Source organism: Dermacentor albipictus, chromosome 8 (genome assembly GCF_038994185.2).
Source record: "Dermacentor albipictus isolate Rhodes 1998 colony chromosome 8, USDA_Dalb.pri_finalv2, whole genome shotgun sequence".
NCBI lineage: Eukaryota > Metazoa > Arthropoda > Arachnida > Ixodida > Ixodidae > Dermacentor > Dermacentor albipictus.
Window position 1 is genome coordinate 79,915,066 of NC_091828.1, and position 24,344 is coordinate 79,939,409.

The 24,344-nt window shown below is 44.8% G+C and overlaps 1 protein-coding gene across 1 annotated transcript; it reads right to left on the reverse strand.

The window, feature by feature from the left end:
- Positions 1-5,789: 5,789 nt before the first annotated feature.
- On the reverse strand, positions 5,790-22,475 carry LOC135898609 (uncharacterized). The gene is made up of 7 exons (XM_065427659.1): positions 22,395-22,475; positions 20,854-20,886; positions 19,827-19,856; positions 18,052-18,294; positions 12,823-12,841; positions 11,073-11,170; positions 5,790-6,131 (listed from the first exon to the last, which is right to left on the reverse strand). The coding sequence occupies exons 1-7, from the start codon at positions 22,396-22,398 to the stop codon at positions 5,944-5,946; spliced, it is 615 nt and encodes a 204-aa protein (XP_065283731.1). The 5' UTR covers positions 22,399-22,475; the 3' UTR covers positions 5,790-5,943.
- Positions 22,476-24,344: the final 1,869 nt, after the last annotated feature.

A 24,344-nucleotide genomic window follows, 5' to 3' on the forward strand; every position in this document is an offset into this window, starting at 1 on the left:
TGAAGCAATTTAAGATGCAAATCTTTGCTTTATAACGTATCCCGTGAGTAACTGTGCAGAACTTTGAATCCATGCAGCGTGCGGAGACTGCTTTTTTACTATTTACTTGCCGTGTATTCGATCGTATGTGCACTTCAAACAGAGCAACTCTTACATATTTGTAAATTCGCACATTTTTATAGATAAACGACACATTTGCCGGCGATAGTACGTATAAATATGGTATATGTTATGCAATATCATGCTAAACTTGCGTGAGTATTTCTAATATAAGGCATATATTATTGTGAGGCTTCAAATTCGCATCAACGTGAGTAAAATTACCTCAATCCGAATTTGCAAAAAGTGCCGCTCCAATTGTCATGTCACCGCGTGTACCTCGTGTCCCAGCTAACGTCAGCCAAGCTGTTCAAGAAATATTTAAAAAGGACGGTGCGAAGCCCAAAGATGAACCACACAGTGCTCGGTTGTCAGAGATGTGATGACCGAACACTGTAGGCATTAAAAATCGTATCTTGCATCGTCTTTTCTTAAGCTGTTTTTCCCTTGAACGGCTTCGCTAAAGTTTGCTGGGACACCCTATATAAACTGAAACCTGGCGTTAACTGCAGGTGTTGTGGGAACTGCCACTTCAGGGCCGCGGCATTTGCACAGTGCGTTGCACTGCTGACCTTTGAGGTCGCTGGCCAGACCACAGAGCCCACATTTCGATAGGAGGAAATGCAAAAGCGATCGTGTACTTATATCTAGGGGCACGGTCTTGGTCAAAATTAATATGGAGTCGCCATCTACGGCGTGTCTCACAGTCAGGTAGCGCACTTGGCACTTAAAGCCCCAAAGCCTCTTGTAAATTTGAAACTCAGACACTGAAACTTCCCTTCTGATGTGCCGGAAAAAATTGTCGAGCATATCCAAACTTGCACGGCTTTCACCGTCTTCTACATGGTAAAGATCACCACTTCCGAAATGTTGTTGCCGTCTGAGAATCGATTTACTAATCAGATTTTGCGTAATTAGCACCAAGTTGACTTTTTTGTGTTTGTCTGACAACACGAATTACTAGCTGCGACAGCTTTAGGGAATTTTATGCAATTAGTGGTAATATTTCATAGCTCCAAAAGTTTATTCGTGTTATACAGCAAAAAAATTAATTCTTGACCTCTTCGGGAGAAAACCGCGTTTCATAATTCTGTGACCTTGCTATGCCCAGAAGTGACTATATCCCAGAAGCTATAAGAATGGTACCCGTTATCGGAGCATAATATTTTCGCGTCATTTTTGGGGGGCCTTCCAAACCCTTTATTCACACACAGTTCTTTTTCTCTGCGTTCTTTGATAGGCAAAAAGTGCATGATATGACGTGATGGTGCCGACTGCTAGGGAATTGGCATCATACTCCAGCTTCATATATTTTTCAAAAGTAAATGCAAGCTGTGAACATCCTTGTTATTTCACCACAAATGACAATACATGTGCAATGCTCTTTTATAACCGACCGGCAGCGCAAAACCCTTCTCACTGAGTGACAAACGCGATTTTGGTGAGTAGGTGCGAGCTCGTGGCGTAATTTTTGAAGCACGAAGCACGAAGTACAAGTTTTGGCAGTACTCATGCTTGTCCTTCTTTCGTTAAATCTTTGTTACTTTCTTTCCACACTTCGGTGCTCCGCGCTGCCGAAACCGCACCTTCCCACAGCGTGCGAAGAAACTTGGTGAGGAAATGGGTGTTCCTCTCCTGGAAAATCTTGTAACGGCCCCGGCGCAGCTGCTACCACCGTCGCATTGGCAAATCATCTAATGTGATACATGATTTATAGGAGTAACAAAACATACTCCGCACTTAACATCATAATGCATTTTCTAGAGCTTCGATCAAAGTACGCTTGCCCGGAAATTCACACGGGTGCATTAAAGCCACATGCCGTCATTTCTGTGTAGTGCCTTGATTATCGCTTTTGGAATTCGAAGTCCTGCACCCGGAAACCACGATCCTCACTACCGTTGCCTCTGCAGAGATGACGGTAACGAAACATATTAGGAAAACAAAGCTACAATAAGCTATTTTATTCACAGTTTTAAGTGTCGTGAAAGTTTTAAAGTTGTTACGAGAAGATAAAAATCTTCTCAACTACTTATATTCGCTCCTATATGCACGACTTAAACACGTAACCAACAGATTGTAATATGCTGGGTGCCTGTAAAAAGAAGATAGAAGGTAATTTGCTTGTGGGTGAAATCTCTATATGCATAGAAACGGTATAGTCAGCAATTCGTCCGATGCAGTTCCTTCCCCAGACCTGAATCGATTCCTACGCAAGAAGCTGACTATGTATTGGCAACACTTGTGGGATGCCGAAATCTCGAATAAGCCACACGAAATTGAGACACACTTAGGGAATTGGTCATCCCTAGCAAAGTCGCGATGATGTGATGTAATCTTTCGTCGACTGGGAACAGGGCACACGTGTGGTACCCATGCTTGCCTTTTGATTCGTGCTAAACCTCCCAACTGTGGCAGCCGTGCGATGTGGCTGGCTGCCCTCCGATTCTTGCTGGAGTGTCTGGAAAGAGAAATTGAACTAAAAAATCACTTTTCCTTACTACACGAACAGCATATACCCTTCTGCATCAGGCACTATTTCTTGGCGCAAAACTGTTCTTCAAGGTCGAAGCATTTGTTATTTTTAAGAAGTTCTTGTGTTACACGTTACCAGACCAACAGATTCGTAGCATACCCTCTCCATAGAGGGTGCTGCTGCGACAGCAGTGTTTTGTAGATCACTTGCCTCTGGGTCCTTGCGCTCATGGGCCCCGCTGAGGCTGTTGTGCTACCGAGGGTGACACATTTTAGTATATAATTCTTTGGAAAAACATATTCAGTGTCATAGCAAGCATGACGTCATCGACGTTACTTCAAATAATATATATTATACATTTACAGCGACTTTTTAAGGCTTGTATACAGCCATATTACATCTGCCTTCGGTCACTGACCACACCATCGACTACTTACCCCATTTCTTCGCACTCTTCGTCCATCCCTGGCCCTCAAGCGATAACACCGACGTCGTGTGTGCTGCCCTGGATGCATGTGTTGCCCTGGACTCGTGTGCTGCACTGGACTCGTGTGCTGCCTTGGACTCGCGTCCTGCCCTGGACTCCGCGTGGAATCTGCGTGCTCGTGTGCACATGTGCGCACGGAATGCGCCATGTCCGTAGACAGTAATCTCGAGGACGTCATAACGGACCATTAGTCGTTCTGTATGTTTCGCCTATTACGAATAAAAACGACTAGGTATAGGTAATGCTTCGTGAGCTACCAATTAATAAACCTTTACGCGTTTCGAAACGTAGTTTAACGAACGCATTTCTTTAAAAAAATCCTCATGGTGTGAACGATTCAATGAAGGCTGTCACTTTATTCATCTCGTCTCATATTCAAATGCACTCTATTCATTGTTGTCAGCATTGTCCTTTCATAATTTTTTTTCGTTCAGTGATCTATTATAGTTAATACGCTCATTCAAACCACCAAAATATTTACCCATCCGCCCAAGATATTACAATTATTACCATTTAATACCAAGGGTGACTGAATGGGTGAGGGAGTTCGTGCGCGGTGCTGATTTGACCTGCAAGTGAACAGCGTGTTCGTTTAGTTTGCTTATTTTCACGATTGTAATCCGATATGAAATAAGTCACAGGCTTCGTAATGTCATCGTCACCGATAGCGATCGCTCGGCTCTGGTACGCTGTAGCTGTAGTTTATTGTGCCCAGCCGGCAATGTTAGTTTCTCTTTCTATGCGAAGCATATTACGAGGGCTCAACTCAGCTCCTCAGGCGCGGCGGTGTCGCCTTCAATACCACGTGACACCGTGACGTCACGTCAGAGAAACGGGGCTCCAACTCGTGCCGTCGCTCGCGGCGTCGCAGCGGTATATAAGCAGCTGCGCTTGCCTCTGCTAGCGTAGCTAGCCTCTGCTAGACACTCACGAGGTGAGATGCCTCCTGGAGACAGAGCTGCTCGTTGGAATGAGAAGCGAAGGTTGCGGCGTGCTACTGAGACTGATTTTCTAGGTGGCTTTGGCTCAACTCTTGCAAGATGGGCTGGGTGGGAATCGAACCAGGGTCTCCGGAGTGTGAGACAGAGACGCTACCACTGAGCCACGAGTACGATGCTTCAAAGCGGTACAAAAGCGCGTCTAGTGAATGCGGTGTTGCCTTAGAAACGAGCTGTTTCTAAGGCTCAGGCGTGCGTCGCTTGCTCAGGCGCACATTTCGTTGCCGCGCCGAACGCTGCGTTGCTCGACGCTCACCGCGTCCAATGCGGGGCGCGTAGTCGCTGCGCCGTAGCCCATTGTCTTACACCCCTCGGCGGGTCGACGGGAACGCTGTCGCGTTCCACTCTTGAAGGCGAAGCAGAGTAACGCATGAGTGGTTTCTTCGTCTAGCCGAACCAAATATAGCCAAGCAACAGCAGTTCACCAGGCTAAACAGTGCTTCAACAACTAAAATAAAGGCTAGTATATGCTTCGCATCCTGGGCTTAACCTTAGCTAAGCCACAGCCAGTTTTTTTTTTCTTCCTTTGTACCTGTAGCGGCTCCTAACAGCTGCCATTCACCGTGCAGCAGACAACGGGTCAGCCTCCAGCCATATTGACGAAGTGACTCCGCAACTGTCGACCACGTGGAATGAGTCACGTGGTGCGGGAAAGTGGAAGACCCCGAGTCGCCCCGTCGACAGCTGGCAAGTCGTGGCTGAGCTGGCTTCTTCAGACGTAGCGTAGACAACTGCGGCGAGACATAGGCCATTTCTCGTCCCTCATTGCAAGTGATTTTCATTTGCGGCTCGCCTGCTTCATTGATCGACCAAAGCCACAGATTTACAAAGGACCTGGTTTTATTGAGCCAAGAGCATTACAGAATGAACTAAAAGAAAGGGATTTCATGAATTTTCTTCAGTTAGCTAAAATTCAGGTGCAAGCGTGAACCGTCGCACACAGACGTAAGCGCGCAGTTTCTTGTCAATATATATATTTCCACAATCTCGCCGAGCATTACGATGCGATAAATCACAAAGGACTGATGTTATTCCTGCCCCTCCGAAAAGTAAAAAATAGTAACATTGCAACACATGAGCGTATAACTCAGATGTTGCACAAAGCGTGACTAAACTATGTGCAGATGTGAAGAAAAACAAAATAAACATTATCGGTGCGATAGACGACTAGAATATGCGAATAATTAGAGCTATTCAAAGAGGGTGATGCCTGGCTTCAAACTTAACAAATTAATTTCAATGCGCTGTCACTTCTGTCGATAAAAAGCACTGGAAACGAAAAATCCGCCTGCATAATATTTGCCCTACGTAAATGACCCCTGTTTAGTCTTGTTGTCTGTCAGTTCCTTTTGTCAGTGCTGTGGTGCTTCAAGATCAGCTTATTATAGGTGGTTCAATTGCCCGGCAACGCGTTATGCGACAGCGAGGAGACCATCAACTTCTACAGCCACTTCGTCCGTAATTTAAAACACGTGGTCTAAGCAGAACTTACGCGATAATTGAAGAGTACGACGCCTATGGAATCCTGCATAGACATGAATAGTGTACGTGTATTCAGTCCATAGTGAGGTCCTGTTTCGCTTACACGTGCAAAGATAAAGTATTTCCTTGATATATCTTCCCGTTCAAATCCGCCGCGGAAATTTTGCGATGTAAGCTCACGTGGGGTGAAACTCTCGGGTAATAAGGTTTATATCACGTGGCGCTTTGTGTTGGTCACTTCGCTCTTGCGCGCCGTTTCGTCGCGCTGCTTACCATCGCGGTTAGCGCAAACGAACCAGTCGAATTTCTCGTTTATTTCAACGAAGCGCCAGTACTAGCTGCAAGAAGCGATGACGAAAGCGCAGAACGTCGACCGCAGAGCGACGAGGCGCAGTCAGAAGTCATTTGGCGCGCTCGATCCCGGTGCTGCGCTCGCGCCGCTGACGGGACGCGGGAGGCTGGCTCCCAGAGGGCGCGGTGGTCGCCTCGACCGCGCCGCCAGCGAAGTGGCCAGCGTCCCCTGGCGGACGCGTCACGATGCGAACAGGCCCCTCCTCGGTCCACTGATCCGGGACCACCACGCGCTTCACTGCGTTAATTAACCGGTGATCTTTTCAATATAATCAAGGTAGTTAACGAACTGCGCTTCCAACTCCGCACCTGGCTATAGGCAAGGGTTTTGTTGGGGAGGCGTGAGTGATTAGATAGTTTTAGTTTAGGGGACGCAAGCGGCTTGCGTACGCTAGAACTAGGGGCGATGCTACTGCGCATGCGCAGACACTGACGTATAGCGGTCTGCGCATGCGCAGTACAGTGGTTCCTAGTTCTTGCGTACGCAAGCCGCTTGCGTCCCCTAGACTAAAACTCTCTATTGACACGCTGCCCAGCGCGCAACGAGATGACGATCGTCGACAGGCAGCCAACGCCTGAGTCTCTTCAAAATGGCTAATCGGAGTGAAAGAAGAGCACCGATTTTGATTTGGTTTGTTCTCACAGTGCATGCAGAGTTCATTTGTTCTTGTCGTGCGCAAAAATAAAGTAGCGTTTTATAGCTGTTTTTGTTGTCCACAGGTGACGGTACAGTCAGCTCACGGCCATATTCTTCAGCCAATTGCTGTTTGTAAGTTTTCGTGGGTATTATGGGAATTATTCATGGGATACATTATTCACGGGAATTATGGAAGTTTTGCAACCACTTTAATTAGTTTGTCAAGTCACGACGCTCTTGGCTTTTCTTGCCAGGTGCTCTGAAGGAAATCAGCAAGCCTCACTGGTAGCTCTCATGTAAAACCATCACTTGATACTGGTCACTAAAACAACTACATAAGCATCATATCATCATCAAAAAAGAACATCAGCAGCAGCAGCAGCAAATTATATTTACTGGTGAATAAAGGCCTCGGGAAGCAATCTCCATTTACACCATTCCTACCTCAGTTGGCTGCATCCTATACGTGAAAGTTTGCTATCTCATCCAACTAGCTCATCCTCTATCATTCTCTTCTCCACTTCCCTTCCCTGCCAGGGAACATAAATGCCAGCAACTGGCAAATATAGGTCACAATTTTCCAGTGAACGTGGAGAAAGGAAACCGAGGGGCCCGATTTTTATTAGTCATCAAAAGACGCCAAGAAACCAAGGCACCAAGGACAGCATTGGGGAAAGTACTTGTACTTATCAAATAAATTAAAGAAGTTATAAATTAATGGAAATGAAGGTGGATGAAAAATCAACTGGCCGCAGGTGGGATATGAACCCAACTCTTCGCTTTACTCGTGCGATGCTCGTACCAATTGCGCTACCGCGGCGTAGTTTCAACCAAGCACAATCTGGCGTATTCATGTTTATTTACTAGAACATAGCCAGGGTCACGATGCCTTCAGGTAGCACGTGTGGGTTCGTTGACAAGTTGCCTCTCTTTGTTCTTTTAGATTCACGCATAGTTGTTGGTACAATATACCGGCCACCAAACTCGAGTCTGCCCGTTTTTTATCAATCGTTGGAATCTATCCTTTCCACCCTAAGCAGTAAGAGCTATGGTACCATCACTATTGTTGGCGACTTTAACATTGATATCAGCAAAGACACGAATTGTGAATACACGCACCTACTGGATTCATACAACTTCAAAAATACAATCCAAGAACCTACTAGATTGTCACCAAGTGCATCCACAACTATAGACCATGTATTGTGTAACAGTGATAACATACGTTCTGGCGTATACGATACGAGTCTCACGGACCACTGCCCTATTTTTGCGTTATTACACAGCGCAAATAATACCATTGCAAAAAAGACTACCTTGGCAAATCGCAGGATTAATTACAAAATACTGCGACAAAAAATTAAAGAAAAGGAATTTCATGATGAATTTAGCAGTGACTCTCATATCGAATGCGCAAACTTTACAAATGCATTAGCCCACATGATATCTCAGAGTACCACATATAAACAAAACAAATACGAGGAACCTTTGTGCCCATGGATGAATAACACCATACTTACAGCAATAAAAGAAAAGGACTGGTGGTACCAAAAATGGAAAAAACATAGAGATAACACCTATTATTTGCAAAATTATCGAATATCTCGTAACCACGTAGTAGCTGTTATCCGGAGGCGGAAAAAAGAATACAACGCATTCCTAATAAAACAAGCACAAGGGAATACCAAAAAAATGTGGGAAATTATAAAAGCAGTAATTGATAAACCAAATAAAAAACCAATCGCTCCTGAACATGTCGATGCCAAGTGCGCCGACACTTTTAATGCGTATTTTACTAGCATTGGCCCAAAACTAGCGGAGCGTATTCCAGTTACTGAAAGCAATGTCGATTGCCCCATCATCCATGCATGTTTTTCCTTGGTTCAAGTGGACGAGCATACCATAACCTCAATTATATCGGGCATGCCTTGCTACAAAGCTACTGGCCACGATGGCATTACTGTAAAAGCATTGAAAGACAATATGGATATTCTTGTGCCAGTACTCACTAAAATAATTAATAACTGTATAAGTCGAGGCACATACCCTGATATATTAAAGATAGCAAGAGTTTCTCCTATATATAAAAATGGTGACGTCAATGACCCTGGAAGCTATCGGCCTATCTCTGTGCTTAGCATAATAAATACCGTATTTGAAAAGGTAATTGCGGCTCAACTGAAGCACTACCTAAACGAAAACAAGCTTCTAACAGATTGCCAACATGGATTTAGAGCCAATCGATCAACGTCTTCAGCAGTGTTAGAATTAACCCAGAGTATAAACACAGCCCTACACAAAAACGAGATTGCCGTAGGATTATTTTTAGATTTAAAGAAAGCATTTGACACGGTCTGTCATTCCATACTTCTAAAAAAATTACGAACTTATGGTTTTAGCGAAATGACAATGGACCTCTTTTCAAGCTACCTAAATGGTCGAAAACAATATGTAAAATTTGGCTCCTTTGTTTCCCAGTATACTACTATAGTGACAGGAGTTCCGCAAGGATCAGTTTTGGGGCCCATACTGTTCTCGCTGTATGTAAACGACCTCCCAACAATACTAAAGTCATCAAAATGTATCATGTACGCTGACGATACCACGTTATTATTTTCAGGTAAATCTCCTGTAATATTGCAGAACACTGTAAACAGCGAGTTATCCAACATATCAACTTGGTTTGCTTGTAATAAATTAACACTTAACAGAGATAAGACAAAATACATAGTATTCAACTCCCGTTATTCCAGGGGTGACACAATTGGCATGCAAATTCACCTTCTAGGTGGAACAATAGAACAGCTCGATCACATAAAATATTTAGGGGTATTATTGGACTGCAACTTGAACTGGAGACCACATATATCTAGTATATGCGCGAAATTAGCTTCGGCTTGCTATTTATTAATAAAATGCAGGGAATATCTTGACCTTAGCGTACTTAAAGTTGTTTACTTTTCCATATTTCACTGTCACATCACATATTGTTCTGAATCATGGTCAAGCACATATAAAACATACATAGATCCCGTTTTTCGGTTACAGAAAAGGGCCTTGCGCATTATGACATACACAAGCCCACATGATAATACTGACATGCTGTTCTGTCGTCTCGGTATATTACCTTTATCTCCGGCATGCGAAATGAAAGTTGCAATTTTGATTAACAATATCTTACATGGGAATCACTCATTATCACCAAGCCTGTTTGTTACACCTAATCGCAATACAAGGTGTGCAACAAATATAAATTTTAACCTACCAATCGCTCGTAACACGTATGGCCAACGACTACTTGAGTTTCATGGTGCTAAAATTTGGAATACAGTACCTCTTGAGGTAAAAATGGCCAACAATTTCGTGTCTACTGTTAAAAAGCTATACCTATCAAAAAGTACGTGATTTTTTGTCAGTCTGGTTCTCCACCTGTTTCATACTGTGCTGAATCTTTTCAGAAAGCCTAAACACTTCAACACAGACCCTTGCAAAAGTGTCACTTCTACGTATAATATGCTATCTCGGTTTTTTCATTGTGTATGTGCATGTATTCTCCTGACAGTTCTGTTTTATTACCATTGATTGATATGCACTGTTTTTCTTTTGTAATGTTTTTGATTGTATGTATCCACCTAACTGTATTAGGTTGTATCATTAAAAAACTAGATAAGCGCATGACATTGTAGCTGCTACTACAAATATGACTATGGGCCTACACTAGCCTTTGGCTACAGGCCCAACAGTTCCTTTGTACAAATTATTATCAATGAAAAATAAACTGAATTGAATTGAATTGAATTGAATTGAAATTGACCCAAAAAGGCCACGTACACGTGACACCTGTGGCCACGATGGAATTCTTCCACCGTGCCTGTGGCAGAAAGGATGTTCCACATCAGCCACCAAGGCTTCTGTGTGGTGGCGCTGGCTAACACACCCAGGATTAGTTCTAGTAGACAAACATGGATACCCCAGAAAGTGCATGGGAAAACAGCGCCGCGGTAGTTCAATTAATAAGAGCATTGCCCGCGTAATGTGAAGACGTGAGTTCGTATCCCGCCGATGGCCAATTGCTTTTTCATCCACTTTCATTTCCATTTAATTTATCATTTCGTTAATTCAGTTGATAAGTACAAGAAATTTCCTCTATGCTATTTTGGTGTCCTTGTATGTTGGCCTCTTACAGCAATTCTCCAGTGTGATATTTAATATCCCTTCCCTGTCTTCTTTTAAAGTCACGCGTCTCATATTTTGTTCCGTTGCTGATTGCGCTGTCGTCAGCTTATTCTCAAGCTTCTTTCTCATCCTGCAAGTTTAAAACCTACAAAGTACTATTTCTACAACCAACTAATTGCTCTTTTTTTGATACTCTCGGTGTGTAATTATCGTTTTAAGACTTAAACGCAAGGCAGGGCTCACACGCTTAATGCAAACGCAAGACATGTAGCGCTAAAGCAAGCTCAAAGTGCGCCTGCTGTCGTCTATATTATAAAGCTCCCTGCAGGGGGGTCACAAACCATGTGGCGTAAAAGTTGGACTCACCTACAATCGCGTAGGCGGTCACGATTGCCAGGCTGAGGAGGAACGCGGCGAGAAAGAACATAGTGCAGTACATCATGAAGTTCCCCGTGGGCTGGCTCCTGAAAGGACGAGAAAGCTTTTTTGTTTAGGGCACAACGACTATCAAGCGAGCATATGTAGTAATATTTTGAGCGTGCAAACAATCTGAATCGTACAATACTGCCATGTGGGGCAGCGCATCTGTGGAATAACGTCGAACGCCGTTAAGCGGAAGTAGAGATGTCGAATAATTGGCAGTGACAATTAGGGAATCTTTAATACCGCCAGTGCTGAGATAACAGTGGGCCAAGCACTGTATGTTACCTTGGTGCTTGCACCTCGGACTCGGGAGAGCGTTTTGGGTGTCGGCGGCGAATTTAACCCTTAACCTGGAGCTGAGACGCAGCAGGCGATTCACCATTCACTCACCGCTGCGGCTTAGGAGCGAGTAGGGAGTTTTAGAAATAGCGCACTGAAGGGGCTTAAATTACACGCAAGATGCTGAATACTATACAGGAGGTCCTTCGCGGTATTTTGTAGCCTCCTCGCGCGTGATGTTTCATTTTACTTTGCTTCTTTATGCGCCCGGTGACATGGGTCCCCTAACATGCGACCGCTTATTGTTTAAAAATCCTAATTTATTGTGACGGCACAACAGATCACAAGATGACCTGCCGACGAGGGTGCGATTCGCATCAACCGAAAACGTGCATTTACCGAAGTTTCGTGCACCACATTGTTGAAACCGTGTCTCGTGTCGGTTGTTCTCATTTTCCTATTCGTCCTGTCGTTCGTAGTTTGCTTGAGCGAAGTCGCACTTCTTGTGACATAAAGAGCATCGACCAGTGTGCGTGCGATGACAACAAATTTATTTAATCAGATTAGAAGAATTCATATAAAATACGGCTCCAGCACGTTTCGTTACAAATCTGTTTTCACCTTCAATGGTGTGATTTATAAACTTGTGCGAAATGTCACGTGCGTACCTTTACTTCGGTGTTTCTCGCTGCACCGCGCCCTCTGGTACTTGTTCAAATGTTCCGTAAGGGGAAAGATTCAAAGATTATGCGGCCTGCAGTCTGCCTGGAGTTGTGGCACGCTTCCTTTGTAAGTTGTGGAGGCTGCTGACCATCCATGTGCATTATACGAAGTGTCCCATGCAACTTTAGCCAAGCTTTAAAAATATGCGAATGTCATGTAGCTGGCGAGAACAAAGGTAATGTTGCATGCCGTCGCTTGGAGATGCTCAAATTATTCTTTTCATTCTGCCTACTTATATAATTAGCCAGATATATATATATATATATATATATATATATATATATATATATATATATATATATATATATATATATAATACATTGTCGATTCGTCACGTGCAAGCTCCCTACAGCAACAATGTGGCTAAGCGCATAGGGGCGACCCCTGTGCCATGTACGCTTAAGCACAACGCCTTACCGCTTCATTTATTCCCTGGCGAAGGCCGGCCCCCGGCCGAAACGTTGGAAACAAAGCATCGTTTATTTTTCGCGTATTTTTCTTTAATTTTGTATGTTTCGTTTACATTCGTGTATATATATATATGTGTGTGTGTGTGTGTGTGTGTGTGTGTGTGTGTGTGTGTGTGTGTGTGTGTGTGTGTGTGTCTATAACGTATTAGAATAAGCCTATGTACCAAAGACGTATAAGACCAAATGCATGATAACAAATGTATAAAGACTCAAATACTCACATTTCCTTGGAGGTTGGGGCTGGGGAAGGGGGAAAGTGAAAGTGCTCTTGAAAACGAACAGTCTAAGCGCAGCCGTGTCTCTGTTGCAAAGCATAAAAATGTTCTCGAACGTTTTATGATGTGGTTTTAATGCACTTCAATTTCTCCACCAGAAGTATTCGGTCTCGTAGTCGACCCTGGAGCATAAAGGCAAACAAAATTCGCAGCCACGTTCGTTAGCTGAACGTAGTCGGCTGCACATGTGAGCTTAGTTAAGAATTTTGCGGCTATGTAGACTACGCAAATAGACCTTTGCATTTTTAATAGCACTTCTTACTGCCACACCCTCGGAGACGCGATACAGGATCAGCATCAATTTGATTACGATTCCATAAATATATTTTTCTATAATAAAGCACCAAAGGGAGTATAATACGTCTAACAAGGATAATTATTACAAATAATTATATGTATGCCTCAACTAAGAATTAGATAGTTTTTAGCTTGTTCATTGAAGTATTAATCGTCAAGGTATATCAGGTTACCAGAGACCTGGACGGGAGCAACAGCGCCAGTGGTGACGTCTCGTGGCACTTACATAAGTGTTATCGTGGTATACAATTTAAAAAAAAAAGAGGCTGCCATGTGAAGATTATGTCGTTGCCTACACTTTACACAAGCAGCTAAATATAATGTTGCAATTAACTGCAATACTAGGCCCGATTCTTAGCTGGTTAAGCTGTGCGTCACCAGGTGGTGCCACCACCCCAGCCGCTCATGTTTGCATCCCTAGAGTAATACGTTTTGCTAATAGGCTAAAGCTGCTCCATAATACATTTAAACCGCAAACTGAAAAAAAAATGCGTAGATCCTTGAACTCTAATAATATGCTGCCCTTATTGAGTTGACCGCTTCGTACACTTATCCCACACTACGTGGCATTTATCAAGCTTTTTTTTTTCATTCTGAAGAGGTCGCGCAAGTCAGTTTTTCTTTAAAAGAGTTCAATACGATTGACCAAAGTGCATGTTCTGGTGGCCTGAAAAGTACGGCGATGAACTATACATTGCAGCTCACGATTTGTAAATGGATCATGCTGTGTAATTGAAGCTCGTTTGGTATTTCACAGGGGTGCCGACATTAGAATCCTGCACACTCACTTACGCAATCTTATCTTTAAGTTAGACATTTTGGACAACTTGTAATACAATGAAGCTTCTTCGTGAAATTAAATGCTAATTTCTCTCACAGTTACCGTATAGCCGAGGAGAGGAGACGGAGGCCAACAAAGCTGCTCGATAACGAAAACACATGTATAGCGAAGTATGCTAACTATCAAATACGCAAAACTTCTTCGCGAATATTCACGCGAGATACCTCCCTTATAACGAAGTTGGCCTGGACCCATCGAATTCAATACGGTTGCAACCAGGGCCGTAAATAAAATTTCAGCATAAGTACGACTTTGTTATTTCTTTTTGAACATGCAATTTTTCGGTTGCGCAAGCATTCTTTATTCATTGTTTTTCACTGTTTTAGTTGCTGCGTTCTTTAAACGAGCTTCAGCAAGGGTCACGTAGCTGGGCTGCTCGTGAAGTCGCGCCTTGTAGTTCTAAATAGGTAACGTGGGAGCGTTAAAGGGACTGACAACCGGCCAGAATGTGTTGTCACATTCTGGCCGGTTGTCGGTTGAATGTGATGTCACATTCTGACTGATGGAAATGAAATTACCATATTTATAGTGATTGAATCGAGCACGCTGTTTCGGATTGAAGCAGGAAATATAATTTTAAATTGTTAAACAAAGTGAGAAAAACCACTAAGTAGCGAGGCCTGGCAGTGAAATCTTGATACTTCGAAATGTAGTCAAGAGATTACTGTACGTAAGTCGGCTGTTATTAGGGTACAGTGTAACTATTGCTTAAAATTGCGGTTAGTATATTATTAGACACTTGCGCGTTATTCTATGCATATTAGGAAGTAAAGAAAGTCCAAGCTAAGGAGCGGCGCTTGCGTCGTCCCACATGGATGGCGGCGCACATGCTGTTGTACGCGTGCGAGTGGAGCACGAGTTTGCAAGTACCAAGAGTTTTATGATCTCCCTGTGGTACAAGACGTCATCGACGAGTTGTGCCGTAAGTGGGTGCGTTTACCTGCGTGTCGGCGCCTCTGTCACAGTGCACCGACGCCGAGCTCTTCGCCGACCGTCGGCAGATTGTCGGCGTCGGCATAGTGTCACAAAGGAGCCGACAGGAAAGTATACAGAAAACACTGTTGCCGACAGTCGGCAGATCAAAATCGGCGCCGGGTCAGCCTAGTGTGAGTGAGCCTTTACTTATCGGCATTCTCCCGGCGCGCTGCTTGTGGCGGGGATGGGGCTCTATCTCGCAAGTCGAATTCGTCGCTTCCGCTGCCACTTTCGTTCATCGAAACATGACGTTCGGGTGCTACTTCGTAAGGATCTGAACCCTGAACACGCATGCCAGCTAAAATCCTTTGTTCCAGCTAGTTTAGGTCTTTGTAAGGTGACATCGGAAATAAGAAGCGCACGCTTGGCTACCGCAACACGAACCTCGTGTCGTGTCGAAAACCGTCGTTTCGTTTTCGATGCGCTTGGTTTCCTTTTCACTATAGACAAATGCCAAAGCAGTTGGACAGAAAACCGCAAATGCACGTAGCTATTACCGCATAAACACTTCAACACTTTCGAAAACATGAGTCGTAGCAACATCGACTCGACAAATAAAATACTTTCTCACACCTACGGCCGCACTTGTCGACTGGCTCCCACTAGTGCCGGCCTATAATCGCTATCGCGCTCACCTACCACAGTTTTCAACATGCTTCCAGTGAACGACTTCATCTTCTTTGCAGATCGAAAAATTCTGATAAGGAAAGTTAAACGGCGTTTTCCGCGTCACTAATTGGTGATTTGACGTTCTCGCCTGTAAGCTTTCCATTGCACTAAAAGAAGTGGATATACCATGAAAATTGATTCTCAGTCCCTTCAACGAACGCATCATAAATGTTTGTTACAAAAGGTTCTACATTGCGGGTACCAATCTACCCTCCCGCGCCTCATCTGACAGATCGCGCATATGCATGAGGACGGCCTGTTAAAAAAAGTTTGACCTCCGCGAGCCCTGGCCTCGGCAAAATAATAAAAAACAAGCAACAGAAAGAAAGAAAAACCTGTCGAACATGACTGTGCTGTGTGCCTCAAATGTGTCTTTCTGTTGTCCTTGTGCAGCTTGCTCTACAGCAAAATAGGATATGCCGTACCGACAAGCCCCTATAGCTATCCTCACGACTAGAGCCCCAGAGTTCGTTTCCTGCGTAATCCGTGCTTCTCCGGCCCGGCTTCGACTGACCTGCTCCACACAGCTCACCGCGACACGGACCCTGACGGGCCTCTCAGTGACCACTCTCTATCAGCGCCCTGTTTCTCAAGCTTTGTACCGCTGAGCTCTATATACAGCTGAGCGCTTCCTCGCCGCGACAGACGCTCACAGCGGATCAGAGGCCCGCTATACACTGCGAGTTCGTTAAGTGGGGCCTGCGCTTCCGCGCGACCACTTCTGGTGCTTGGTGAACCGCTATACCCGTTTAGCCAAGCGGCAGCGGGCGCGCATTCTCGATGGGTCCTGCAGTGAGCATTTCTCCGCAAAGCAGTGACCGTCGCAATGTGTTGTATGTCCAGAATAACGTCGTCATCATCATCATCATCATCATCATCATCATCATCAACCTGGTTACGCCCACTGCAGGGCAAAGGCCTCTCCCATAGTTCCTCAACTACCCCGGTCATGTACTAATTGTGGCCATGTTGCCCCTGCAAACTTCTTTATTTCATCCGCCCACCTAACTTTCTGCCGCCCTCTGCTACGCTTGCCTTCCCTTGGAATCCATTCCGTAACTCTTAATGACCATCGGTTATCTTCCCTCCTCATTACGTGTCCTGCCCATGCCCGTTTCTTTTTCTTGATTTCAACTAAGATATCATTACCTCGCGTTTGTTCCCTCACCCAATCTGCCCTTTTCTTATCTCTTAACGTTACACCTATCATTCTTCTTTCCATACCTCGTTGCGTCGTCCTCAATTTAGGTAGAACCCTTTTCGTAAACCTCCAGGTTTCTGCCTCGTACGTGAGTACTGGTAAGACACAGCTGTTATAAACTTTCCTCTTGAGGGATAATGGCAACCTGCTGTTCATGATCTGAGAATGCCTGCCGAACGCACCCCAGCCCATTCTGCTGATTATTTCAGTCTCATGATCCGGATCCGCAGTCACTACCTGTCCTAAGTAGTTGTATTCCCTTACCACTTCCAGTGCCTCACTAGCTACCGTAAACTGCTGTTCTCTTCCGTGACTGTTAAACATTACTTTAGTTTTCTGCCCAGAATAACGTACCCACGCTAAATCGTCGGCAGTCTGGCCCATCTGAATTTTCGGCCTTCTCTGTTCGCCGTGTCGGACAGTCGACTGAACGCTGCCGCATCGCGTCCATTGCGCGCGGCTGAGGAGTGTCCCTCCCTTTGCTGAAAGCCCGGCGGAAACCCACATTGGCAGCTTGTATCGGTTTCCCGGATAATACGTCCGGTTATTCCCTGGCGGGACCCATTATAACAGGATTTGACTGTGTTACATAGTGGGCCCTTTTATGACGAACTGGTTACGGTGCTACAGGAAGTCTGATCTATCAATAAACGCGCATAAATAATAACAGTCTGGCTACTTACTCGTCACCGGATATAACAAACATGTACGAATGTCTGTGGCGAGTTGATTACGCGCGCTAAAAATGGAGTACTCGTAGCAGTGCTAAAACACCCCACGGCTGCCTGACTCTTGCAGCAGCATTCGTAACACCGCAACTCGACGCTATCTGTGGGTTCTCTGTCTGTTTATGCACAGTATCGCACCGTATCTGCTTGCGTACTAAGATGTGCACGAAACGCACACACACACACACAAAAAGAAACAACAAAGACAAAAAGAAGACACCGGCCCTGGCGCTTATGTGAGGCTGGGTGTAGGCATTCAGATTGCGTTTCGTCCAACATCCAGTTCTCTATAAGACGCTCAGGTTCATTGAATATTACCACGTTTTGCGTGTTCGATTTAAGCGCTACTTGTTCTGTAACTGGATTTGTTATATAGGGGTCGCCCTTTTATGCATTCTTTGTCCTAAAAAAATACGAAGCAAGATGCGAAGTAACACATTGAAAGTCATGAGATGAAGGCCCACCATCAAGTCTGGCGTTGCGAGCCACGGGAGGAGGATTGAAGGGAAGGAGGTCAAGTTCTGGAGGAGGAGGAGGAGGAGGAGGAGAAGGAAGAGGACAAGGAAGAGGAGGAGGAAAGGAGAGAACCGGAGGAGGTGGTGGAAAGGGTTGCCGTGCGGGAGGGCAGTAGTAGTAGTAGTATTTGGGATCGTCGTAGCTCTGACCCACCGGGGGCGGCGAGATGTAGTCGTGGAAGCCGGTCTCGTCTGCGAGAACAAAAAGGCAAGCCGGCGTGATCCATACGAACGACAGAACATCAAGCGACTCACGAATCCTTTCATTCGGAGTTACTGATTTGGTCGTATGCTATGGCACAAGCAGATGTGTACTTTGTAAAATGCCGGTCGCTATAACACTGACGCGCCCCCTCTGTGCAGCGTAATCCCATCAGAAGTAAAGGTCTATAAGAATTTTTCGCCTAGGTTAGGCCTGTAGCTTGTAACCCGTCGTTAAAGGTTAAGACCGTGAGCTATAGGCGAGAAAAAAGGAAAATTACAGGACAAGCGCCGACTTGTCATTTTCTTTTTCTGACAGACCTCACTGGTAGTTTAAGTAAAGGAAAAAATACAATAATTTGGAACGAAACTCTGTTTCAGACATCAGATGCAACGCTGCGGAAGCCACCCAAGTAGTTTGCGGTGACGAAAATGTGTCACTCCGCGTGGTCCGTCCATGCTTCACCGTAGGCCAACGGCACAGCGTAACAACGGTGTTTGCTCGCGCGAGCGTGCACGGGAGGCTGCCGTGATGGGCTGTCAAAAAAGGAAAACCCGAAAAGAAACGTAACGAAAAACAAATTGTTCTAAAACAACGCATTAGATAGCCGTTCAGCACAGTTTGTTTGTTTCTAGGTATTAAAACATTTTCATTCAGCACTTAACTTATATGAAGGATAGTTTCGCACAATTGGTATGAAAAACATCGAATTATTTCTGAGTACGGACGCTGCCACTGCAAAAAAAAGCATCTCTAGCCGCCACAGCGTTGCACCTCATGTCTGAAACGGAGTTATAAGCAGCCATAATTTCTGAATGTTACACGTAGAAAGCCATGTGACGGTGAGAGACTATTTACAGACTATTTACACGGTTGGCCAAGATGGCTGAACATGCGAAACGTCCCAGTGATCATCGTCATGTTTGTTGGTTCAAGGAGTTGGCTCGTAACGATATTATCAATGTTGTTTTGTTTGCTCACTCTATTTTGCTTGGTTACTTGTGATTATTATCCGTGCATACCATTGGTGTTCTTGCAATATCTTAAGGCTCCATGTTATGTCGGTATCAAAATAAAGTAATAAAAAAAGAATGTTTAAAAGTCAGCGCTGCAGGCTCGGCGTGGTGGCTTATGGGTTATGGCGTCGCGCTGTACTGACATCGAGTTCTTGGATTCGAACCCCGGCCGCGGCTCCCACATATCTGACAGGCCGGAACTCAAGAAATATCGTATGCCCCGTGTTTTCGGAGGACGTTACAAAACTGCCACGTGGAGAAAAATAAATCCGGACTCGTCCACTACGCGGCGGGCTCAGCAACCCACTGTTCAGTTTCGGGACGTGAAGCCCCCCCCCCCCCCCCCCCAATTTGAATCACTGCTAAACGCTCTTCCTGCCATTTCTCTTTCCCAGTTTGACTCTCGCTCGCGCTGCTAACTTGTGGTGGCGCCGACATCTGCAGCACCACCGGCCTATGCCGAATTGAGCGTTCTATTTAGAGGGAGCCCACACGATTAAACTTACCTGGCAACGGTTTGTCCGGTGGAAGCGGTCCTGCGCACAATGCAAATAAAATGGCGTATTAAGAAATGCTGAGTCATTTCCATTTAGCTCCGTCGCAGTTGAACGTCAAACTTCAGTTGAAGTCGTTGTGCAGTTGAAATCACTAGCTACAAGCGGCAGAGAATTGAGGATGACAACGAGCGTGGTCGTTGGAAACAGGTGTAACATATGAGACGTTGTGCGCGCTGTGTGGTATCTTTTTTTCTTTCTTCTACACAATTTTAACGCGTGAACGTTGTTCTTTTTCGGGTCCATTTAAGCTAAACAAAGGACGTCTTGTTTGTAGAAACTTGATTACGCGAAAAAAATGATAAGTTCCCCCAGAAAACCGCATTGTGCACAGTTGATATTAACAACTGTTACTTATCAACACTTTACACAATTGACCGTTTCATTGTTTTAAAAGTAATTTCCAGTTCAGGCCAACCTCTCTGCTTTTTTTCCAAATAAATTCTCTCTCTCAGTCTTTCTGAAGTCATGTCTCCCAAAGAAAGCGTTTACGAGAATATCTTGGGTGGAACAATACGAGAAAAGGAGACGACATACACAAGCCCCCGTTTTTTACCACTTTCTTTGTCCTCGTCTCGTTTTTTGTGCTACCCTCTTGCTATTGTTCTATTTCCAATGCATGGTTACAAAGACAGCCGCAGATGTATACATGTGAGCCTGCTCGTTTCAGTCACCATGTTTTGTCCAAGCCTTTCCGATTATATCGAAGACTATAGTACGAACGTACATAGGCCCAGTGAGTTAGGGCTCCGGCTTCTTATTTTTAATCGTTATTTTTTTTTACCCCTCGGTTTTTAGTTCTTAGGCCGGTCGCATAAATTTGTCGCACTACTGCCTCTGCTAGCCAGGAAATGAAAAAAAATTATGGCTCATCTTCATGCAGGCTAAAAGTGTCAGTGCGTCGGAGTGACACCACAACAGTTACGTTTAGCCGGATATCCGGAATTTCTAGCCATGCGAAGAAGGTCAAAGAACTTACGCAAAGACGCCTGGTACATCTCGCTGAATTCAGCTAAAAGAAAAAAAAGTGACAGAGAGCAAAAGCAATAGATACTATGTCACAATTTTTTAACAGTGTGATATCTCACTCGGGGGAACACAATTACGACGAAAAAAATATAAGAAAAGAGAAGAACATAGTCACTGCAACAAAGAGCATGACTTCGTAATTATCTGTGTTCCCTTTTTTACATATTTGTGTTTGCGAAACACGTTATTATGGTAAAAATAATGTGTGTCAGATATCTTAATCTAGAGGATTACGATAGGCAGCCTGGAAAATGTTCGTAGAGGAAATAGCCCTGGCATGGAAACAGGTGAGCGTAGCGTTATTTGAGAGACATATGGTAGAATTAATTGGAGAGCAAGCGTAGGTAGCTGGTGTTCCGGTTCGGATTATTTAGTGCCAGATCGTGTAATGCCGAGAGCACAGATTAGGATTCCGAAAGAAAGAAAATGTCACATGAACCGGCTGAGGAATATGTGGAAGGGATCAGGGTTGTTGCATGCACATAAATGATGACGCAGGCTGACGCAGTGCAAATGTAACTGATTATTCCCGGCATTGTGCTTAGTCCAGAAGTAGACAGAAAACAAGCCGCTGCTATTTTTGAATACACACCACACATACCTAATATTTTAGCTTGAACTCCCGACTATTTACTTATAACGCATGTGTGCGTACTCCGTAAAGAAGCCGACCCAAATAGGAATTTTCTACCTCGTGACCCTTCCTTTTAAATGACGCTAAAGCGAAAAATTTTTTTTTTCAAGCAAGGTCCGTAGGTTATAGCGTTTTCAAGTTTACTCGACGTTTGGCTGCTAGAAGAAGCAAGTACGTAACATAATTTAGTTAACGCAACTGTGAGTCCAGGCCGACTTCCCATATTCCCGTGTCAAACCAAAACTCTGTCGCGTCTTCTGAGCGCTCACGGAGATGCAAGAGAGCAAGTGCGATAGCTTTTAAGTTTGTGACGGCAATAACAGAGATCTCAATGAGTAGGACAAAACACACGTGTGTGTGCGTGCCTCATTCCTGTCCGTGTTCTTGATGTACTGCTATAAACTTACAAAAGCCTCATGCTAACAAGAACATACCTTCATTTTTTTATGTAGGATACACATCAAACGGAAGCTAAGGCTTCGTCGGGCGTCATTCGGCGAAATTGCTTAGCCTGGTGCAGGCCGCCAAGGACGCCGTACTAATGCGCCACTCAGAGCTACCCATGCATCTCCTGAGATGGACTGGAAGCAATGGTTTAGACTTAAAGGGTTACCGCACTGATTCTCTCCGCGTATGCGGCTGTCCAGCCCGGCGACAATGACGACTTCTGTACGAGCCTCTATGCAGGGACTACGGCATGGTCTTTAACCGCGAGGCACTGGTATAGAGTGAGCCAACTCTGTACCAAAGGAATGTGAACTAGGAAGCTGCCATGGGCCTGCCGAAGTGGCTCTCTTACTCCCGAGAAAGTGCGCCCTCATGATCAAGTCACAATTTAACACCGCCCAACCGCTTACCCATGCTCTTCAGCGAGGTTTAGCACAACAGACCAGGGCCGACACTCGTTGTCCTCTTCTTTTTCTTCTTGCCTGCTTGGCTCGTGCGAAGTGAAACGGGGCGACCCGCTACAGGAGGCAAGCAAGGAATTGGATGCTAGGAGGGTGACGAGATTGTGAAGTATACTTTGGTCAAGCAAATAATTACAACTAACGAAGAAAAAAAAACGGTGGGTTGAATTCTCGTTACGTTCGATTCCAGTGACACCCCATACAAGGGAATGATTATATTACTTGACAGTGAGGTGAAGAGTCAATCGTGCTTGCCTGTTTTACGAGCCGGCGAGCTAAATGACGGGTAAATGACTCCTGGAACAGGATCAGGTGAGCACAGGAAGGGAGGTATTAGAAGAAGCATGGCGAAAGCAAAACTACAGTGCATCAATAAATGTATTATTAAGTCATGCGAGAAGTTAACTGAAAGTGCTGAAACTGTTTTATTCAACCCATTCGGCTCTGACAAATTGTCGTAATGTAGTACTGGCCCGAGGGATGCCTCAATCAGGTCAGCGTAAAAAAATAACATAACATAAATGCACTGTCACACAACTTTTTCAATCAGTGTGCCGAACAATTCAGAATTTCTGTCTGCGTGCGTGAGTGGACCTTTTTCGTAAGCAGGATTCATACGCGAGTGAACCGCAGCAAAATAGAAGATGTTAAACTCTATATTTTGTGACGTACCACAACTGAAACCTGATTCTTGACCCCACCGAGTCGCCTATAGCACGGCTATTTACTGAGCCGACGCTGTGGTGTCTGCCAATAGAAACAGTACTGATGATGTCTTTGTCCAACTTTATGAGTGGAAAAAGGGGCTGGTATATAAGGCTCTAAAAAAATACGGGGCTAACAAAAGTGTTGAGTTCCCAGGTAATATTTGGCATGATATCCATAGCTTCACGACCCCAGAAGCTGCTAATTGGAAAAAAAAAGAAGTATAGACTGATGATGCCGATATGATGTCTTCAGTATCACAGTGATAATCGAGGCAACATAAGAAAGAACTGATCAGCATGATCCTAACTACCTTGACAACAAGAAAAACCTAGAAGAAAAAGAAAATGTCAGTCCTGTGCATTCCTCGTAGGACACGAACTGTGACAACGGAAAGGTCGTTACGAGTTGACGCTCAGCGCCTTCGGGGGCACGCTCAAGAGGCAGTGTGTTCATGCAGGCACCTCTCCAGTACGCGCGAAGCCATACGTTTAGCGTTACGCGAAGAGCCCAAAATGCAGACAAGGACGAGGGGCACACAAGTATAAACCACCATCAATTAGCAATAGGGCAAGTCGCCCATACACGAGTACGAACTACTCCTTGAAACCAGAATTTGTCACAGGGCAAGTATGCAACGTGGGCGATGGCTTATGTCATGTTTCGTGCGTCTGCAACTCACATAGGGGCCTCAGTAGCTGCACCGATATCTGCTTTACCGTTAGGTCGCAGCTTCTTTGTATTACAATCTGAACTTACACCTGCTAACGGGTGTCGTAAGTGTTTTGCTGGCAATGAACACGCTCTTTCACTTCCCTTGGGGCACTTGCCTCGACCAGATACTTCTTGCTGTGCGTACTCGTGTATGTTGCGTCCGCATGTACTATGCGTGCATGAATGCGTTATTGCAAATTCCATCCTCGTCGCCCTCGGTAATATTATAAAGCAGTATGGTAACATGTACGTTCAAATGTTTTCACGAACATTGTTACCGTTGCGGACAGTTTTGGGGGCGTTGATAAAGTTAATATAGATCCTGGCGTCATTCCCGCATCCAGCCAATAGCCGTGTCAGGGCGCCATGACGTCATGTGCAGTTGTAATCGCATGGGTTTAATGGAGCCGTGCGAAAGCGTGAGCCATCTTCGCAGCGTTATTGTACTTTCCCCGCTGAATGGAAGCCGGTGATATTCAG

What these genes read in the sequence shown, in the direction of transcription:
- LOC135898609 (XM_065427659.1), bottom strand. An exon ending in GATGTACCAGGCGTCTTTGC is followed by an intron (nt 19,857 to 20,853) that starts GTAAGTTCTTTG and finishes CATTGTGCGCAG; the next exon opens with GACCGCTTCCACCGGACAAA. An exon ending in GACCGCCTACGCGATTGTAG is followed by an intron (nt 6,132 to 11,072) that starts GTGAGTCCAACT and finishes TAATTAACGCAG; the next exon opens with TGAAGCGCGTGGTGGTCCCG.